This window comes from Pelobates fuscus, chromosome 8 (genome assembly GCF_036172605.1).
Source record: "Pelobates fuscus isolate aPelFus1 chromosome 8, aPelFus1.pri, whole genome shotgun sequence".
Taxonomy (NCBI): Eukaryota; Metazoa; Chordata; class Amphibia; order Anura; family Pelobatidae; genus Pelobates; species Pelobates fuscus.
In genome coordinates, this window is record NC_086324.1 from 76,818,499 (window position 1) to 76,840,344 (window position 21,846).

The window sequence follows — 21,846 nt, forward strand, 5'->3', positions numbered from 1 at the left end:
ATAATGTCCATATGTTTAACACGTAACAAATATATTTTAGGGCCGCTGCTACAATGGTGAATGCAAGACAAGGGACAATCAGTGCAAACACATCTGGGGATCCAGTAGGTTTTTTACCTTTGTGTGCAGTATTGTATTTTCTTTTGCAAATCATGTGATTTATTATAACTAATATATTAGAGTTGGAATTACAGAAAATTCTAAAATGTATCCAACGCTGCATTGTTCTGTGTTTCTTAATTTACTTTTTTTATCAAACAAAACTGAGTGACTACATATAATGCAAAACAGAAACAATATCACAGTAATAACAAAACAATGATAAGTGTGCCAACAGTGCTTTCACATGGACTTTTTAGTAAAGACTTGTGCAAACGTCTGGGCAATTTTCATCCCACATTTAGTTAGCTATATAATTGCAACCGACAGTCAACATAGGGAAACATAGAGCGAAGAGAAGAAATTAAACAATATTTTTCTTTTTCATTTGCAATGTTTGCCCTGACTTTGCCTTATCTGAATTGGATTTGGATGTAATTTGCTAAATCTTTTATATAAACTTAAAAGAAAACCTAATGCATAACATAGTGCACTGTACAAGCCAAACAGATAAATTGATTCATCATATAATGTGTCTGCTGTCAGAATCTTTGTTTTGTTAACATAAAAGAAATCCATCAAGAGTTGTGTTTAATGTCATTGGCATGTATGTTTAAAGATGCATGATATTTCACAAAAGCCTACATGTGATTTTGAATCATACTAGCTGTATAGACCACCCAAAGTCAGCGAGTTGGTTATTTTTATGTGTAATTGACACAAAAAAAAAATAACGATTCATATCAGGTCATCAGTGGTGAATAACCATATTGTATGTAGTTTTGTTATGGAGAAAAATATGCTAAGTAACTGTAGTTATTGGTTATTATAAACAGTATATGAATGGTGCATGAACATATTAAATAGATTAAAGTAAATAATCATGTGCTGGCATTTGCCATGTTTCATTTCCCTCCCATGGTAGAATCTGCAGGGTCAGACAAGTCCTGTTATGAAAAGCTAAATACAGAGGGTACGGAGAAAGGAAACTGTGGAAAAGATGGAGAACGTTGGATTCAGTGCAGCAAGCAGTAAGTTGAGAATACTCAAAGGTAGAGAATACTCTGTCTGCAAAAGGTAATGTCGGTCAGGGCCACATTACAGGGATCTGGTCAAGAAAATTTTGTGGGGCTCAACATCCATCCTTACCAATGTTCACACAAAGATGAACATGCTACATGCAAGAACATGAAATATGTTCATATATACATAGCTAGCCACTTTCACACATATTCTTGCCTAAGTAGTAACTTGCTAACACTTGTACAAACACACAAGAATGCATGCAAAGACATTTGTTAACATGCATACATTGATACACACTAATATGCATACAGAGACACAACTAACAGGCAATCATAAATAGTGATGTCGCGAACACAACATTTTCGTCTCGCGAACGGTGGACGCGAACTTCCGCAAATGTTCGCGAACCGGGCGAACCGCCATTGACTTCAATGGGCAGGCGAATTTTAAAACCCACAGGGACTCTTTCGGGACACAAAAGTGATGGAAAAGTTGTTTCAAGGGGACTAACACCTGGACTGTGGCATGCCGGAGGGGGATCCATGGCAAAACTCACATGGAAAATTACACAGTTGATGCAGTCTGGTTTTAATCCATAAAGGGCATAAATCACCTAACATTCCTAAATCACAATGGATATGGATTGACACCTGACATATGACATATTGACACCTTGACATATGGATTGACACCTGTCCTCAGAGACCCTGATACACACTGACACAGAGCAGAATAGGGACTGTTCCCCCTACATAGGGTCACTTGGCAGATATGGATTGACACCTATCCTAAGGATCCCTGAAACACACTGACACAGAGCAGAATAGGGACTGTTCCCCCTACATAGGGTCACTTGGCAGATATGGATTGACACCTGTCCTCAGAGACCATGATACACACTGACACAGAGCAGAATAGAGACTGTTCCTCCTACATAGGGTCACTTGGCAGATATGGATTGACACCTGTCCTCAGAGATCATGATACACACTGACACAGAGCAGAATAGAGACTGTTCCCCCTATATAGGATCACTTGGCAGATATGGATTGACACCTGTCCTCAGAGACCCTGATACACACTGACACAGAGCAGAATAGAGATTGTTCCCCCTACATAGGGTCACTTGGCAGATATGGATTGACACCTGTCCTCAGAGATCATGATACACACTGACACAGAGCAGAATAGGGACTGTTCCCCCTACATAGGGTCACTTGGCAGGTATGGATTGACACCTATCCTAAGGATCCCTGATACACACTGACACAGAGCAGAATAGGGACTGTTCCCCCTACATAGGGTCACTTGGCAGATATGGATTGACACCTGTCCTCAGAGATCATGATACACACTGACACAGAGCTGAATAGAGACTGTTCACCCTACATAGGGTCACTTGTCAGACATGGATTGACACCTGTCCTCAGAGCCCCTGATACACACTGACACAGAGCAGAATAGGTACTGTTCACCCTACATAGGGTCACTTGGCAGGTATGGATTGACACCTATCCTAAGGATCCCTGATACACACTGACACAGAGCAGAATAGGGACTGTTCCCCCTACATAGCGTCACTTGGCAGATATGGATTGACACCTGTCCTCAGAGACCATGATACACACTGACACAGAGCAGAATAGAGACTGTTCCCCCTACATAGGGTCACTTGGCAGATATGGATTGACACCTGTCCTCAGAGATCATGATACACACTGACACAGAGCAGAATAGAGACTGTTCCCCCTATATAGGATCACTTGGCAGATATGGATTGACACCTGTCCTCAGAGACCCTGATACACACTGACACAGAGCAGAATAGAGATTGTTCCCCTTACATAGGGTCACTTGGCAGATATGGATTGACACCTGTCCTCAGAGATCATGATACACACTGACACAGAGCAGAATAGGGACTGTTCCCCCTACATAGGGTCACTTAACATAGAAACATAGAAACATAGAATGTGACGGCAGATAAGAACCATTCGGCCCATCTAGTCTGCCCAGTTTTCTAAATACTTTCATTAGTCCCTGGCCTTATCTTATAGTTAGGATAGCCTTATGCCTATCCCATGCATGCTTAAACTCCTTTACTGTGTTAACCTCTACCACTTCAGCTGGAAGGCTATTCCATGCATCCACTACCCTCTCAGTAAAGTAATACTTCCTGATATTATTTTTAAACCTTTGTCCCTCTAATTTAAGACTATGTCCTCTTGTTGTGGTAGTTTTTCTTCTTTCAAATATCGTCTCCTCCTTTACTGTGTTGATTCCCTTTATGTATTTAAATGTTTCTATCATATCCCCCCTGTCTCGTCTTTCCTCCAAGCTATACATGTTAAGATCCTTTAACCTTTCCTGGTAAGTTTTATCCTGCAAACCATGAACCAGTTTAGTAGCTCTTCTTTGAACTCTCTCTAAGGTATCAATATCCTTTTGAAGATAGGGTCTCCAGTACTGTGTACAGTACTCCAAGTGAGGTCTCACCAGTGTTCTGTACAATGGCATGAGCACTTCCCTCTTTCTACTGCTAATACCTCTCCCTATACAACCAAGCATTCTGCTAGCATTTCCTGCTGCTCTATTACATTGTCTGCCTACCTTTAAGTCATCAGAAATAATCACCCCTAAATCCCTTTCCTCAGATGTTGAGGTTAGGACTCTATCAAATATTCTGTACTCTGCCCTTGGGTTTTTACGTCCAAGATGCATTATCTTGCACTTATCCACATTAAATGTCAGTTGCCACAACTCTGACCATTTTTCTAGTTTACCTAAATCATTTTCCATTTGGCTTATCCCTCCTGGAATATAAACCCTGTTACATATCTTAGTATCATCCGCAAAAAGACACACCTTACCATCAAGACCTTCTGTAATATCACTAATAAAAATATTAAAGAGAATGGGTCCAAGTACAGATCCCTGAGGTACCCCACTGGTGACAAGCCCAAGCTTCGAATATACTCCATTGACTACAACCCTCTGTTGCCTGTCACTCAGCCACTGCCTTACCCATTCAACAATATTGGAATCCAAACTCAAAGATTGTAGTTTATTGATAAGCCTTCTATGTGCAACAGTGTCAAAAGCCTTACTGAAATCTAGGTAAGCAATGTCTACTGCACCACCCTGATCTATAGTTTTAGTTACCCAATCAAAAAAATCAATAAGATTAGTTTGGCATGATCTCCCTGAAGTAAACCCATGTTGTCTCTGATCTTGAAATCCATGTGTTTTTAGATGTTCAACAACAACAACAACACTTGGCAGGTATGGATTGACACCTATCCTAAGGATCCCTGATACACACTGACACAGAGCAGAATAGGGACTGTTCCCCCTACATAGGGTCACTTGGCAGATATGGATTGACACCTGTCCTCAGAGACCTAATTGTGTAATAATGGTAATACTATTACCTAGTATATAAAATTGGCAGTTTCAAGGATATTCCCTCTAAATAGATGGGTATAGGCAGAGAGTATGGAGACCGGAGTGATAAAGTGTCAATAAGGTGATATAAAGTTCAATGTATCACAGACACCCTTTCTCTTAGCTAGTTTCCAGAAATGCTGGATAGGTAGAAGGGCTATAAAGACTCAGAGAGGTCTAAGAAGAATCCTCTAAACTAGCCCTAATCTCCTTAAACACCTTCAAGGGTGTTCTAAGCTAAAGCTCAATCTAAACGTTTAGATGACTGCCTGATTTCCCATCACAGATGCTGGCTAGGAATAACAGTGTGCAAGACAAAGAGTGGGTCTAAGTGCCCATAGTGCAGTAAAGTGTCCCTAGTGAAGTGAAAAAGAGAATAACGAGCTAGCGCCCAAGAGAATAACGAGCTGGCGCCCTATCAGGGGACGTGTATATGGCATCGATTTTAGGAACTGGGAGATGGAAAAAGATGCTTGGTCGGTCCTCCTACTTCAAATTTGGGGCACTGCGCGTGCAATCTAATGTGCCACCAGATAGGAGTGGTGTGTTAAGTAGTACTATTCCTATCAGTTTAATCCCTGTTATGTGCCTTTTTTTTGGTTTGGTTTTTGAAGCCACAGTGCAGCACCAGAGGGCCGAAAAATTAGGCATGTACACATTCCTGAAAAATTAGGTATTGTTGCAGCCATAAAAATTGATGTTTGTTTCCCAGGCAGAAAGTGCCCTAAAACATTGCTGCTTGAAACCTAGTTGGTGGCGGATAAGTCACGCAAGTCAACCGGCATTCAGAGCTAAAATACAGCAGCGTGTGGACCATTTTTAGCCCAAGGCAGCTCATCTCATCAGGCCTTTTTTAGTCGTATGTATCGCCCACTGTCAGTCCCTTCGGGATCCATCCATCAATCATTATAATAAAGGTGAGGTAATCTAGACTTTTTTGACCCAGGCGACTTCTCTTCTCAGTAACAATACCTCCTGCTGCACTGAAGGTCTTTTCTGACAGGAGACTTGAAGCGGGGCAGGCCAGAAGTTCTATCGCAAATTGGGATAGCTCAGGCCACAGGTCAAGCCTGCACACCCAGTAGTCAAGGGGTTCATCGCTCCTCAGAGTGTCGATATCTGCAGTTAAGGCGAGGTAGTCTGCTACCTGTCGGTCGAGTCGTTCTCTGAGGGTGGATCCCGAAGGGCTGTGGCGATGCGTAGGACTTAAAAAGCTCTGCATGTCCTCCATCAACAACACGTCTTTAAAGCATCCTGTCCTTGCCGGCGTGGTCGTGGGAGGAGGAGGATGACTTTCACCTCTTCCCCTGTTAAATTCCCGTTGTGCTGTGACATCACCGTTATTCGCTTTGTAAAGCATACTTTTTAATTTATTTTGCAAATGCTGCATCCTTTCCGACTTGTTGTAATTTGGTAACATTTCCGCCACTTTCTGCTTATACCGGGGGTCTAGTAGCGTGGACACCCAGTACAGGTCGTTCTCCTTCAGCCTTTTTATACGAGGGTCCCTCAACAGGCACAACAGCATGAAAGACCCCATTTGCACATGGTCGGATGCCGAGCTACTCATTTCCCTTTTCTCCTCCTCAGTGATCTCAATGAAGGTATGTTCTTCCCCCCAGCCACGTACAACACCACGGGTACCAGATAAGTGACAACGAGCACCCTGGGATGCCTGTTGTGGTTGGTCTTCCTCCTCCTCCCCAAAGCCACATTCCTCCTCTGACTCCTCTTCCTCACAATCCTCTTCCAGCATTGCCGCAGGTCCAGCAAGTGATGCTGATAAGGCTGTTTCTGGTGGTGATGGTGACCACAACTCTTCCTCTTCCTCTTCACGCTAATCTACGGCCTGATCAAGCACTCTTCGCAAGGCACGCTCCAGGAAGAAAACAAATGTATGATGTCGCTGATGGTGCCTTCGGTTCTACTGACTAGGTTTGTCACCTCCTCAAAAGGACGCATGAGCCTACAGGCATTGCGCATGAGCGTCCAGTAACGTGGCAAAAAAATTCCCAGCTCCCCAGAGGCTGTCCTAGCACCCCGGTCATACAAATATTCATTAACGGCTTTTTCTTGTTGGAGCAGGCGGTCGAACATTAGGAGTGTTGAATTCCAACGTGTTGGGCTGTCGCAAATCAAGCGCCTCACTGGCATGTTGTTACGCCGCTGGATATCTGCAAAGTGCGCCATGGCCGTGTAGGAACGCCTGAAATGGCCACACACCTTCCTGGCCTGCTTCAGGACGTCCTGTAAGCCTGTGTACTTATGCACAAAGCGTTGTACGATCAGATTACACACATGTGCCATGCACGGCACATGTGTCAACTTGCCCAACTTCAATGCCGCCAACAAATTTGTTCCGTTGTCACAAACCACTTTGCTGCAGAGTCAGCCACTTTTCCACCTGTGCGTTCAGGGCAGACAGGAGTGCTTGTCCGGTGTGACTCTCTGCTTTCAAGCAAGTCAAACCCAAGACGGCGTGACACTGCCGTATCCGGGATGTAGAATAGTACCTGGGGAGCTGGGGGTGTGCCGTTGATGTGGAGCAAGACGCAGCAGCAGAAGAGGACTCAGCCGAGGAGGTTATGGAAGAGGATGGAGTAGAAGGAGTAGAGGAGGTGGCAGCAGGCCTACCTGCAAGTCGTGGCGGTGTCACCAACTCCTCTGCAGAGCCATGCATTCCATGCTTGGCAGCAGTCAGCAGGTTTACCCAATGCGCAGTGTAGGTGATATACCTGCCCTGACCATGCTTTGCAGACCAGGTAACAGCGGTCAGATGGACCCTTGCCCCAACACTGTGTGCCAGACATGCCATTACTTCCTTTTGCACAATCGAGTACAGGTTGGGGATTGCCTTTTGTGAAAATAAATTTTGTCCGGGTACCTTCCACTGCGGTGTCCCAATAGCTACAAATTTTTTGAACGCCTCAGACTCCACCAGCTTGTATGGTAAAAGCTGGCGGGCTAATAGTTCAGACAAGCCAGCTGTCAGACGCTGGGCAAGGGGGTGACTTTCTGACATTGGCTTCTTACGCTCAAACATGTCCTTGACAGACACCTGACTGTAGGCAGATGAGCGGGAACTGCTCAAGGCGAGAGACGGAGTGGCGGATGGTTGAGAGGGGGCAAGGAGGTCAGCAGTGGTTGACGTGGCTGAAGATGCTGGACCAGGAGGAGGATGGCGGCTTTGAGTTTGTGTGCTGCTTGTACTCATGTGTTGATCCCATAGGCGTTTGTGATGTGCGATCATGTGCCTACGCAAAGCAGTTGTACCTAGGTGGGTGTTGGACTTCCCATGACTCAGTTTCTTTTGGCACAGGTTGCAAATGGCATCGCTGTTGTCAGAGGCAGACACACAAAAAAAATGCCACACTGCTGAGCTCTGCAATGACGGCATTCTGGTGGTGGACACAGCATGCGTTGATTGGCGTGCTGTCGGGCTGACCCCGGGTGCCGATGCATGCTGTCTGTCTGTGCCACTAGCTCCTTGCGACGACCTCCCCCTGCTTCCAACTCGTCTCCTTCTCCTCCTCTCTGTCTCCCCATCTGAACTTTCGCCCTATTCTTCTTATTGCCGAGCGAGCACCCACGTGACATCCATGGACGCATCGTCATCATCAACCGCTTCACTTGTATCTGACAACTCAGCAAAGGAAGCAGCAGCGGGTACAACATCATCATCATCACACCGTACGTCCATGTGTGTAATGCTGCCTGCCTGAGATATATCCCTGTTATCTACATCCTCTGGCAATAATGGTTGCGCATCACTCATTTCTTCAAACGGATGTGTAAATAACTCCTCTGACATACCAAGAGAAGTGGCTGTGGTGCTAAGCTGGAGGAGGATGGTGCGTCAAGGTTCCGAGCAGAAGCTGTAGAAGATTGGGTGTCCTGTGTTAGCCAGTCAACTATGTCCTCAGAACTTTTCAATTTCAGGGTACGTGGCCTCTGAACACTGGGCATTATTCTAGGGCAAAAGGGAATCACAGCACCACAACCACGATGGCCCCTGCGGGGTGGCCTACCTCTGCCTGTCATTTTTTTAGGGGTTAGTGGTACTATGCATGCAAGCTACTGTGCGACCAGATATGAGTGGCACTGTGCAGTGGCAGAGGTTGGCAGAGTACACGCTGTAGGCCTGACACACCCGCTTGAAGACAACTAACTGCTATTCAATCTATAACAGTGAAAAAAAAATTGTTTTTAAATCATGCTATTGTGACACCAGATATGAGTGGCAATGTGCACTTGCAGAGGTTGGCAGAGTACACGCTGAAGGCCTGACACCCGCTTTAAGGACACTGACTGCTATTAGCTTACAGTGAAAAACTTTTTTTCTTTTTAAAGGCATGCTATAGGGACACCAGATATGAGTGGAAAAGTGCACTTGCAGAGGTTGGCAGAGCACACGCTGAAGGCCTGACACCCGCTTTAAGGACACTGACTGCTATTAGCTTACAGTGAAAAACTTTTTTTCTTTTTAATGGCACGCTATAGAGACACCAGAAATGAGTGGCAAAGTACACTGGCAGAGGTTGGCAGAGTACACGCTGAAGGCCTGACACCCGCTTTAAGGACACTGACTGCTATTAGCTTACAGTGAAAACCTTTTTTTCTTTTTAAAGGCACGCTATTGTGACACCAGATATGAGTGGCAAAGTACACTGGCACAGGTTGTCAGAGTACACGCTGAAGGCCTGACACCCAGACGCTTGCAGACAACTAACTTCTATTAGTTTACAGTGAAAAACTTTTTTTCTTTTTAAAGGCACGCTATAGAGACACCAGGTATGAGTGGCAAAGTACACTGGCAGAGGTTGGCAGAGTACACGCTGAAGGCCTGACACCCAGACGCTTGCAGACAACTAACTGCTATTAGCTTGCAGTGAAAAACGTTTTTCTTTTTAAAGGCACGCTATAGAGACACCAGATATGAGTGGCAAAGTACACTGGCAGAGGTGGGCAGAGTACACGCTGAAGGCCTGACACCCAGACGCTTGCAGACAACTAACTGCTATTAGCTTACAGTGAAAAACTTTTTTTCTTTTTAAAGGCACGCTATAGAGACACCAGATATGAGTGGCAAAGTACACTGGCAGAGGTTGGCAGAGTACACGCTGAAGGCCTGACACCCAGATGCTTGCAGACAACTAACTGATATTCAATCTATTACAGTAAAAAATGTTTTTGTTTTTAAATGCAAGCTTAAGCTATTGTAACATCAGATATGAGTGGTGGCACTGGGCAAGTGGGCGCCTGACACAGAAGCTGGCAGGCAGGCAACTGCAATTACATTACACAGAAAAACCAAAAACAAAAAAAAGCAGACTGATGTTCTAGCCCTAAAAAGGGCTTTTTGGGGTGCTGTCCTTACAGCAGAGATCAGATGAGTCCTTCAGGACTGTAGTGGGCACTGAATACCCTAGCCTAGCTATCAATTTCCCTATCAAATGAGCAGCAGCTACACTTTCCCTCCTCTATCTAAGAATGCAGCTTCAGAATGAATCTAAAATGGATGCTGTACAGGAGGTGGGAGGGTGTAGAAGGGAGGGTCTGCTGCTAATTTGCTGGAATGTGTCTGCTGACCGTGAGGCACAGGGTCAAAGTTTACTCAATGATGACGAATAGGGGGCGGATCGAAACGCGCATGTGTTCGCCCGTGGTGGCGAACGCGAACACACTATGTTCGCCAGGAACTATTCGACAGCGAACCGTTCGGTACATCACTAATCATAAACACATTAATGTGCAAACACAGACATGCACATAAAAAGACACTGATACATATACGCGAACTTACTCAGACACATCTACAGAGACTCAAACACTAACACTCAGACTCAGGCACCTTGTAGAAACGTAGTTTGTGTCAAACTGATCAAAAACAGTTTAACACATAACTCGGAATGGGCACCAGTGGCCTGCTAGCAGTAAAGCCATAACAACAGGCTACAGTGGTTATGGTGCTTAGCGTGCCCCCTTAATTGTGCTTAGAAGATGCTTTGCTGAATTCACCCATTGAAACCTGTAATAAAGTAAGGATGTGTTCTCTATGTTCTTTTCCCACAGTGATGTATTCTGTGGGTTTCTACTTTGTGCAAATGTGTCCAAAATCCCACGTATTGGTCAGCTAAAGAGTGATATTTCACCAACCTACATTAACCTTCAAGGAAGGGTAGTGGACTGCAGGTAAAATAATACGTGCCACTGGACAAAATGCGCTCTGTCTGTCTATATATGTCTCACTTTCTTGTTTGCATCTCCTGTCTCTTACTTATTAATTATTCTGCTTGATTATTCAGGAAATAAATTTTGCTTCTAATTCACTATTTTTGTTACATCTATGCATTGTCTAGAAAAAAAACTCCCTATTGAGGATTGATTTGGCCAAGCATGTTTTGGGGTCTGTCTGTCTGTCTGTCTGTTCTCCCTCTCTACTTTGTATTATACAGTGTGACATCTTACAGTTTTTATGATTTTTTTTTTTTTTTAAATCATGATTTTCAGTTGAACTAATATTTAGATCATGTTCTATAACAGGCAGATAGTTTTAACTTATACATTTGTGTTTTGTTATTTTTATTTCTCTAGTGGTGCACATGTTCTGTTGGATGATGAGACAGATATGGGATATGTGGAAGATGGGACTCCATGTGGACCATCAATGATGTGCTTAGACAGAAAGTGCCTACCGATTCAGTCGCTAAACATCAGCAGCTGTCCTTTGGGTTCCAATGGGAAAGTCTGCTCTGGACATGGAGTATGTTAAATAATGAGTTTATAGGAATTCTACAGTGAGGAGAGAAAGTTGCTATGAAAGCAGTTTTATTGTATTATCAAGCAGATGTGTAGTTTAACAGTATACGTGTTGTCAGTTTGATTTGCTCAGTGTTGAGAAATCTGGTAGTGTTGGTGCTTTCTCCATTAGGTGAACCTTATGAGTTGCTGCTAACCCCCGTGACATCTACATCCGTTCTAGGTTTGTAGCAGCGAAGCAACATGCATCTGCAGTTCTACATGGGCTGGAACTGACTGCAGCATTTATGACCCAAAGAAGGAAAGCGGCGGCAAAAAGGAAGATGTACCAAAGGGTTTGTGCTATTTGATTTTGTATATTATATTGGTCAAAGAATCAGCTTGAATTATCATAGTTGGAGCATGACAGGGATATACTTCTAGCTGGCTAAAAGCCGCCAGAATATTTTATTCCTGACACACAAGGGCCCATCTTTAGTCTAACACAACAATATCTTTCTTCAGTAACTCAAAGTTTAAGTCCTATGGTCAAGGTGGAAGGACATCCATTAATACCAGGAACAGACAATCTTCAACTAGCAGCTGTGGACTATTGACACTTTAGAAGAACAATATGGGCGCTATAGACCTCAACTGCTACTTGCTCATGTTTGTTCTATGCATTAGAGAAAACATACAATAGATTCTTACAGTGTGATATACCTGCATGAAATCTTTCTCTGAAGGTCAGTACTCATCTAGTGAGTTTAAAGGGACACTGCAGGCACCTAGACCACTTCAGCTCATTGAAGTGGTCTGGGTGCAATGTCTCATGTCCCTTAACCCTGCAGTGGTAATTATTGCAGTTTCTGAGAACTTGCAATAATTTCCTCTCTGGGTTAACTCCACCTCTAGTGGGTGTCTACCAGATATCCACTAGAGGGCTTTCTGGTTTGAAACGGACCTTTGGTCCGGTATCTGCCGCTGGCCGTCTTCACACTCTGCATGAGGACGTCCAGCGTCAGCTTTTTCCCCATAGGAAAGCATTGATTAATGCCTTCCTATGGGGAAATCCGTATGCGACCATTGCCACTTATGCGCATTAGGTCTTCCCAGCCGGGAAGATGTCGGTGGAGGAGGAGCATGGGCAGAGCCTGACCCAGCGCAAAGGGACCGGCGCTGGATTCAGGTAAGTGACTGAAGGGGTGACTGAGGGGCGTCCGAGGGAGGGGGACACCTTAGAAAACTATAGTGCCAGGAAACAGCTTTGTTTTCCTGGCACTATAGAATCCCTTTAACTGTCATCAGGGCTTTTTCAAACTAGGACATCAATTTATTTTTGTTTAGATCAGCATTAGAAATGATCACAATCAGTTAGAAAAACGTTTCATATGATTTGATTTCAAAAATTCCCATAGACTTTAATTGTAACTTCTGTAGAGAAATCATTTTTTGTAAATCAAGTTTTTGTTTTTTCTAACAGATCCTCATAATTTCTGGTGCTGACCCAAACAAGTTAAATGTAGGCCTGTATTTAATAGAGCAGAGTTTTTTTTTAATATCAGCATACAGCTATGTGATATAATCTAAATTGCTAAAACATATATTTACAAATACATTGTGTGTGAGATTTTCTTTTCATATTTTTTTTTAAATCCGTTGATATTAAACAAAATAACCATATTATGTGCAATCAATTGCTGAGGTAACTGAGGTATATATATATAGTCAGTCAGTTCTTAAATTTCATGTATTGGAAGCTAAAAGATCTGATCGATATTGATGAATGCCAAATAGTAGTGGCTTAACAACTGGGTCAGAGCATCTCCAAAATGGCAAGTCTTATTAAGTGTTTCCAGTATGCAGTGGTTTGTACCAACAAAGGGTGGTACAAGGAAGGACAACCAGTGAAGCAACAGGCTCATGGGCAACCAAGGCTGATTGATGCACTTGGAAGTGAAGGCTAACTCATCTGGTCCGATCACTCATGAGAGCTACTGTAGCTCAAATTGCTGAGAAACATAATGCAGGCCATGATAGACAGGTGGCAGAACAAACAGTGCATTGCAGTTTGCTATGTATGGGGCTGCATAGCCACAGGCCAGTCAGAGTGCCTAAGATGATCCCGTCCATTGCCGAAAGCACCTTTAATGAGGATGTGAGCATCAGAACTGGACCATGGAGCAATAGAAAAAGGTTGTCTAATCGGATGACTCACATTTTCTTTCAGATCAGGTGGTTGGCTGGGTGCATGTGTGTTTTTTATCTGGGGAAGAGATGGCAGCAAAATGCATGATGAGAAGAAGGCAGCGGGTGGAGGCAGGATAATGCACCTTGCTACACTGCAAAAATTGATCAGGAATGGTTTGAGGAGCATGGCAAAGAGTCAAATGTGTTGCCTTGGACTCCAAATTCCCCAGATTTTAATTTGATCTGTGGGATGTGCTGGAACAACAAACCAGATTAATGAAGGCCCCACCTCCTAACTTGCAGGACTTCTAGCAGGACTTAAAGGATCTGCTTCTATTGTCTTGGTGCCAAATACCACAGGAGACATTCAGAGGTCTTGTGCAGTCCATGCCTTCAACGGGTTAGAGCTGTTTTGGCAGCACAAGGGTGTCCTAAACGATATTATGCAGGAGGTTTTAATGTTGTGACTGATCAGTGTGTTTTGGAAACAACAATTTCTTTCAAGAGGTCAAAATTCACCCTCTGATACTGTTACCCATTGTCAGCCCTGGATGACTGAACAATTTGCATGGGGTGTATACAGGGGCGTATTAGCCGCGAGGCAAACAAGGCATTTGCCTTGGGCGGCATTTTCCAGGGGGCGGCAAAAAAAGCCGCCCGCAAATGCCCAAGGCAAATGTCTTGTTAGCCTTGCGGCTAACAGACATGCCGGCGGGCTGCTGGGTGATCGGGCGGCGCGGCACTGCCTGCCTGGCGGGCGGCCGGCTGGCGGGCGGCCGGCTGGCCGGCGAGGGAGCACTTCCCCTGAGCTGTCTGCTCAGCTCCCTCGCCAGCCGCAGAGTGAGTCTGGGAGCCGGAATATGACGTCATATTCCGGCTCCGCCTCCCAGCCTCACTCTGCGGCTGGCGAGGGAGCTGAGCAGACAGCTCAGGGGAAGTGCTCCCTCGCCGGCCAGCCGCCCGCCCGCCAGGCAGTGCCGCCCGATCACCCAGCAGCCACTGGACCACCAGGGAGGAAGAGACACCCCCCTCCCCAGCATTCCCAAAGGTAAGGAGGGGGGTGTTAAATTAAAAAAAAAAAAGTGTTAAAAATTAATTTTAAAAAAAAGTGTTAAAAATAAAATAAAAAAAACGTGTTAAAAAAAATTAAAAAAACAATTTGTTAAAAAAAAATTAAAAAAAAAATGTGTTAATGTGTTAAAAATAAATTTAAAAAAAGGGTTAATGTGGGTGGGTGAGTGTGTGTCTGTGTCTGTTAGTGTGTGTGTCTGTTAGTGTGTGTGTGTCAGTGTTTGTGTCTGTTAGTGTTTGTGTCTGTTAGTGTGTGTGTGTGTGTGTCTGTTAGTGTGTGTCTGTGTCTGTTAGTGTGTGTGTCTGTTAGTGTGTGTTTGCCTGTGAGTGTGTGTGTATGTTAGTTTGTGTCTGCTAGTGAGTGAGTGTGTTTGTCTGTTAGTGAGTGTGTCTGTTAGTGTGTGTGTGTTTCTGTTAGCGAGTGTGTGTGTGTGTGTGTATTTAGAATGCGGGGCAGGGGGGAAAGGTTGGGTGGGGGTGGCGCGGGGGGAGGGGTGGCGCGGGGGGAGGGGGGGCGCCTGAGTTTTGTCCTGCCTAGGGCAGCACAAAACCAGGATACACCACTGGGTGTATATTAGAATGCCAGAATGTGTTAGACCCAAAGCAAAAATAGATGACATAATACATTCTGTCAGAGCAGATTAATCAGGTCTCAGGGGTCTATATCCAGATAATGGGGATTTTTTTTTTTTTTTTAAATCCCCAAATGTTGACACAATTAGCAGCATCTACAACCATCAAGGGGGGAGGGAACAAGACAAATAATCATGGCTGAGCCGACATGTTTCTTTCTAGCACAATTAGCACAATTATCATTCGTCCTTAACATGTGAATAGACTTTTTTTTTTATTGCAACAAAAACAGGGTGGGTTGTAGTGGCATGCTGCCCCAGCTCTGCCTACTGGCTTCCTTCCGCTTTGCATTGGCAGCTGTTTTTACCATGTGTTTTACAGTTTGCCAATGAATAATAAAAACTGTTATTTTCATTGTAATGTAACTTTTTTCAATGCAGTGGAACTAAATCCCCATCAGAATTTGTATATAGATATAATTCTAAAATGGCAATTTATATATCCTAAACATAAATTAAAAAATTTTTGAGATTTTTTTCAACTTAGTTCCAGCTGCTAGTTACTAGTTAACCTACCAAAACTTGCTTTATAATTAACAACCACCTTAAAGACACTCTAAGGCCTCATAGTTACATATTTAATCTTAATTATTTTCGATAAGCTTTTCAAATAATCACAAACTGTTTGAGAAACTTTTCAAATGATTTATCAACCAAAAGCTCTATAGATTTTAATGGTAATGTCTGTAGATACATAATTTGAAAAGTCTTCCTACGAGAAAGCTTATCCAAAAGACTCGGGGGTAGCTCTTTACGTGACCCTTGTGCCCCCAGCACAGCAATAACACCTCTGAAGATGAATTAACGCTGCCCTGGCTGAGATCAGTTTCTTGGGATCCCCTGAAGTGGTACACTAGGGAATGAAATCAGATTGTCAGAATTAGCCAGAAATCTCACCCACCAAACCCAGGAAAATTGCTTGTAGGCAGCCTAATCTAGTCATCTGTGTGCCTAAATGCTATCCCTGCAGTCTGAGAAATGTAAGCATTGCCATTTTAGAGAAATTACAATGTTTACGTTTACCAGTCACTATGCCTCTAGTGCCTGTCAATCATACAGCCTTTAGAAGCAATTCCTTCTAGAATTTCCTTTGTTTTTGTTTTTTTTAATGCATTTAAGTTTGGCAACAAGCTGACCATTGAAACACTTGTTCATGAGGAGAAGCCTTTTAGTGCAGGGAAGTGATTGCCACACATGTATAGTAGGACCTTCAGAGCTTCTATATGGAAAAACACTGGATTGGTACAATATCATACTAATGTGAGATCGGCAGCCGTGGGGAGATCTAAACACTGCTGGATGAGAGTTGAGTTTATCAACTAGATAGAGAGAGAGAGAGAGAGAGAGAGAGAGAGAGAGAGAGAGAGAGAGAGAGAGAGAGAGAGAGAGAGAGAGAGAGAGAGAGAGAGAGAGATCTATCTTTATATTTTAGGCAAAATAGTGGCACTGTAAACACATCTGACTTGGAAACTTTTTTACAAATCTGTGCTTTGGCCTAATATTTGAAAATCACTTTGAAATAATTACATTTTAATATTGAATACAACAAAAGAGCTCAATGTCTGGGTTAAGGTAAAGAGTGGAGACAATCTTTTTTTTTTTAAAAAACATTCACGTGATGCACTTAATGGAAATTAAGGTGAATTAACTAGGATCATTATACTTCCATTAACAGAATATCAATGACAATGTTTTTGTTTTTTTCAGGTAAGTATTACACATTAATATATAGATTGTGCTAGCAAATGTATAGATTATTTATTCTACTTCATTACATTTGCCTAATGCTTATCTAAGCCGTGTTCTCTGGCAATACCTACTTTAGTATCCCACAATGCTTAGCTACTTCATTGTTGCCTATAATTGATGATAAACTGAAAATTTCACAGGTATATATATATATATATATTTACCTTTTGAAATGATTAATGTGATGTTTGGGGACTGTGAGGAGTGCATTCCCAGCCTGGAGTAATCTAAACATGCATTTTTGGCTATATATATTTTGCCTATATATTTGGCAGTAGTTTTAGTAGCACGAACAGCAAATTATATTGTTTTACCAAAACCCTCACATCTTAATTTAGTGGTTTTGATCCAAAGACTCTGTCCCTTCAGTCTGACAGATATGAGTATTGCTGCTTGTGAGAAACTTCAAGTTTACATTTGTCAATCAGAATTCATCTAGTGGCTGTCAATCATACATCTAGTACAGGCACTTCATTGTAATACCAAATGCTTTGAATACTTCTCAAAAATAAGTGATGGATTCATCGCTTCTTTATACAAGGTGTCCAACTGATTAAGCATGTAGATTGCCTCACATGCCCAATAGGTCCCCAAAGCTTCGCATGGAGTTATGCCCTCAAAGATCTTTAACAATATAAGGTCAACCAGTGATGCCACTTCTGGCCTCCATGGTAACCATTCATGGTGTCAACTAAATCCTAGTATGTTTTTCACTCTGGACATTCTTCTTGGAGAGATTAAGCAGGATCTTTGAGAATCTCCAGTGTGCATTCTCTCCTAAAGGTTTATTTACTAAGTATGGAATTGTTGTGAATTGAACACTGAATTTGAAAATTAAGGGCAACATAGTAGTAACATGTAGTCACAGTTTGACCATTTTAGTTCATATGTTTCTATTCAGACTCAATTTGCTTCAAATCAGAGTTTAATGAACAAGCCCTGCCTCTAACTGAGGTCTTCACAAGTGTCCTACACGTTATGTACACCAGCACTTTTGAACAAACTCGATTCAATAAAACTGTACTGCAATCGTTTTCACATAATACACCTCAATGTGATAGAATCCATGAAAATACCAAAGTACACATTCTAAAAAAAATGTTCAATAACATAGCAAATCACACACAATTATCTGTAACACACACACACTATGTCCTTATGTGTTTACTTTTATAAGAAGAGGGGAGAAGTTGTTTTCAGATCTTAAGTTTGTTAGGTTGGTCCAGTGGTTACTGGTCCAATTTATAAATCACATGTTTGGGTGGATACACTTATCTCCCCCTATCTGCATTCAGTTCCAGTCCACATTTCAAATTTATACACGTGCTTCCTTAAAAATATTGGACAAAATAAATAATATTTGACTCTAATAAAAGGATCAAGACAGGTTTACAGGGAAAATATATATGCCTGGTATAATCACATTTTTGTCCTGAGCAGATCACCCAAATGTGTGAGCCAGACACTTGTTAACAATTCTTCAAGGGTGAAATCTCTCTGGTGGGATTTTGTTTTTAGAATATTCTATGAATACTGATATTATGTCTATTAAGTAAAACAATTTTTTTTTGGCTCAAAAAGCAATGTAAGAGTAAGAATTGTCTTAACATTACACACTGTAGAACACCTATAATTGTACATGGAATTATAAACATGTGATGTTAAGATATTATATAAAATTTATGAATTTCCTTACATAATCTCCGTTTTCCCTCCAAACAGTGAGCATGGCCACTAACAGACTTATAGGTGCAGTGGCAGGGACCATTCTGGCTCTGGGGGTCATATTTGGAGGCACAGGGTGGGGAATAGAGTAAGCATATTTCAAAGTTTTGTGTCTGGTGCCTAGTGTGTAAGGTAAAATCTACTGTGTGTCTGAACCTTCTGTGTACTTGTCCCATTGGCTTTGTGTCATGTGATGATGAACGTACCAGTCGTGTGGTTTGACCGTGTCCTTGTCATGTGATATGCTCATGCAGTGTTGACCCTCTCCTGTCTGGGACAATGTGGGGCATACAATTACATTTTGTTTCCCTGAACAACTCAAAAGTAGACATTTGTATATTCTTTGTTGGTGTTTTAACCCCTTAAGGACACATGACATGTGTGACACGTCATGATTCCCTTTTATTCCAGAAGTTTGGTCCTTAAGGGGTTAAAGATGTCTACAACAAAATAGCTGCTTGCTTTTTCTTCACTAAGTTCAGATGTTGCACAAGTAATTTAGCTAAAGCTACACAAACATTATATTGTATTTCCCAAGAAAATATACATTTGTTGAACAAATATTTTGTTGACACAATATAACAGTTTCTTCAAGTTAAGCAAATTAAGGATTCCAATTAATGAAATTATAGTACTGATTTAAATGTAGGATTTGAATTAGTGAAATTGTACTACTAATTTATGTAAAGATTATCAAGTAATGCATAGAGCATGTAAAATAAAGATTAAGTCAGAGCGACCATTTTTCTTCCTTCCCCACAACCATTCCCCTTTACTATATATTGTAAACCAATATATAACTTACCGATAACCATGTACAGGTATCTATAAATGGGTTATATCTTTCACAAAGTATCACAGTCGTGCATTAAAACAAATATTGGCAATAAAAGTTAGTTTAAAGAGGCTAATAAATAAATACACATATCTTATATAGGGACCACATGAAACACATCATAATGTATATGTGCTAATTTTAACTTAAGGCCTAGCAAACTGCTTTGTGTATGACATCAATGAAATATGTCCTAGAACAAACCACTACTGTCATTTGTAATGTTTTACTAGAAAATGCTTCTTAAATGTAAACTCAGGTAGATTAACAGAAAGTAGCAGGCTGCTCATTCATGTCTGCATACTTACCACAAGCTTAGTATTATTTGAAGGCCTTATAATTACTTGTAAATAAGTATACCAGTGAAAATTACCCAATGCTGTCTGTCAGCAGTTCTGAACATGGTGCCACTTGGAATTAAAAGTAGACAAATAGTGGCTAACTGTGGTTAAATGTAAAAGAGAGCCATTGACATTCGATAAATTGGCTTAAAATCTGGGTACCTTTACAAGATCATCAGAATGAAGATGTCATGGTGCGTGGAGACCACGGACTCCAGCTAACCTTCAGGAGTTAAATTGTTAACAAAATAGTTTAGCCGCAAAGTCTTCAACCTGGCACCTGTCAGCTCTGCCCCTTGACTACCGCTTTACTACACGGCTTCAATCAGGAAATCTCAGACCGGGCGCTGTTGATAGGCTGAGAGCATCAGGTGATACTCTTAGCCCATCAGTCAGCCTGATTGAAGGTGTGAACTAAAACGATTGTGATGGGGCAGAGCTGACAGATGCCGGATTAAAGACTTAGGGGTTAAGCTGTTCATTTATGGTTTAGCCCTTAAAAGAAAACCGGCGCCCGGACCTCAACGCCCCATATTAGTATTTCTCTGTACGTGTGTGTGATTCTTAAGTTAGTGTTCATAAGGAAACTAGATTGGTGGTGGCACTTATACAGAGGTCAGGATAAAGACCGGTGGATCAGTGTCACAATGCCCTGTAATAACTCTCCCGGAAGGGAATAACCCTTGTTGTAAGTAAATAGAAAGAAAAAGAAGGAACCAGAGGGGGTCCCTGAGGTGGAGAGCTATAATGAAAAAATAGGGAGTCCCTACCTTTAATAATCCTAAGGGGAAAACACAAACAATGGGGGAGGTATAGGACAGGTGAAACAGGGGTAAGGGGTAATGCCAACAGTCAAAGGGCAAATAGTGTAACAGGTCCCCCTTGAAATCAGGAGGTACCTAACTATATCCTCAGTGGAGGATACAAATTAAATTAAATAGAATCTAGCTCGACGCGCGTTTCGGCGTGTCAGCACGCCGTCGTCAGGAGCGTGCTGACACGCCGAAACGCGCGTCGAGCTAGATTCTATTTAATTTAATTTGTTCACACTTTTGGTAGCACTCATGGATTCGATTATTTAACTTTAATTTGTTTTCATTTTATCAGGACAGGCAGGGATCGGTCATAGTAGGCACTAGCTGCTCCTATACAGTGCCGAGGTATTTAGGGTTAGACCTCTTCTCTCAGCGTTCCTGCTTAGATTAATTTGGGATCTTGTGTGTCCCTCTCTAGGGGTCTCTCGTTGCTCTGTATTACAAGGGTTCTGTCTGGGGGAGCCATAGGGTACTCTGGTTACAGCAGGCACTAGTGCTCTGCATATATAGTGCCGAGGTATTCAGTGTTAGTCCTCCTAATTTGGTAATCCTGCTCAGGTCCACATTGGGACCTTGTTTGTGTCCCCTGATAGAGGACTTTTCCTTTATTGTTCCTCCGTTTGCAGCAAGTTGTACCTACCACCCCTGATCCCTCTACAAGAGCTAAGGGGAGCCAGCCCACTGAGGATATAGTTAGGTACCTCCTGATTTCAAGGGGGACCTGTTACACTATTTGCCCTTTGACTGTTGGCATTACCCCTTACCCCTGTTTCACCTGTCCTATACCTCCCCCATTGTTTGTGTTTTCCCCTTAGGATTATTAAAGGTAGGGACTCCCTATTTTTTCATTATAGCTCTCCACCTCAGGGACCCCCTCTGGTTCCTTCTTTTTCTTTCTATTTAGTGTTCATAAGGAGTCTGATATCACAACATCATTATGAAATAGATTAGCTATCTTATACCTAACACAGGCTTTTGTTTACATTATGTTGCTGTGGCTGCAAAACAGCTATGTCTAGTACGAACTTATGAAAATACTACAAATAATGCTGAAAGATTGAAACACTACAAGTACTGATTAAAGCTGATTGTAAAAAAAAAAACGCTTTCATTTCACAAAAATAACTGGGGCATTTTCGCATTAAAATGTTCTTCCATAAATATAGGAATACAGTTGTGAG

The 21,846-nt window shown here is 42.4% G+C and overlaps 1 protein-coding gene across 2 annotated transcripts in view; it reads left to right on the forward strand.

Moving 5' to 3' along the window:
* The window catches only part of ADAM23 (ADAM metallopeptidase domain 23), a 221,656-nt gene that overhangs the window by 188,203 nt on the left and 11,607 nt on the right, over positions 1–21,846 (forward strand). Inside the window, exons 20-25 of one of the 2 annotated variants that reach the window (XM_063430077.1) lie at positions 41–104; positions 1,025–1,130; positions 10,642–10,761; positions 11,164–11,332; positions 11,552–11,663; positions 18,672–18,762. In XM_063430077.1, coding sequence (XP_063286147.1) covers positions 41–104; positions 1,025–1,130; positions 10,642–10,761; positions 11,164–11,332; positions 11,552–11,663; positions 18,672–18,762 — 662 coding nt within the window. The remainder of the gene's footprint in view (positions 1–40; positions 105–1,024; positions 1,131–10,641; positions 10,762–11,163; positions 11,333–11,551; positions 11,664–18,671; positions 18,763–21,846) is intronic. The other variant, XM_063430075.1, reaches the window with a different exon arrangement.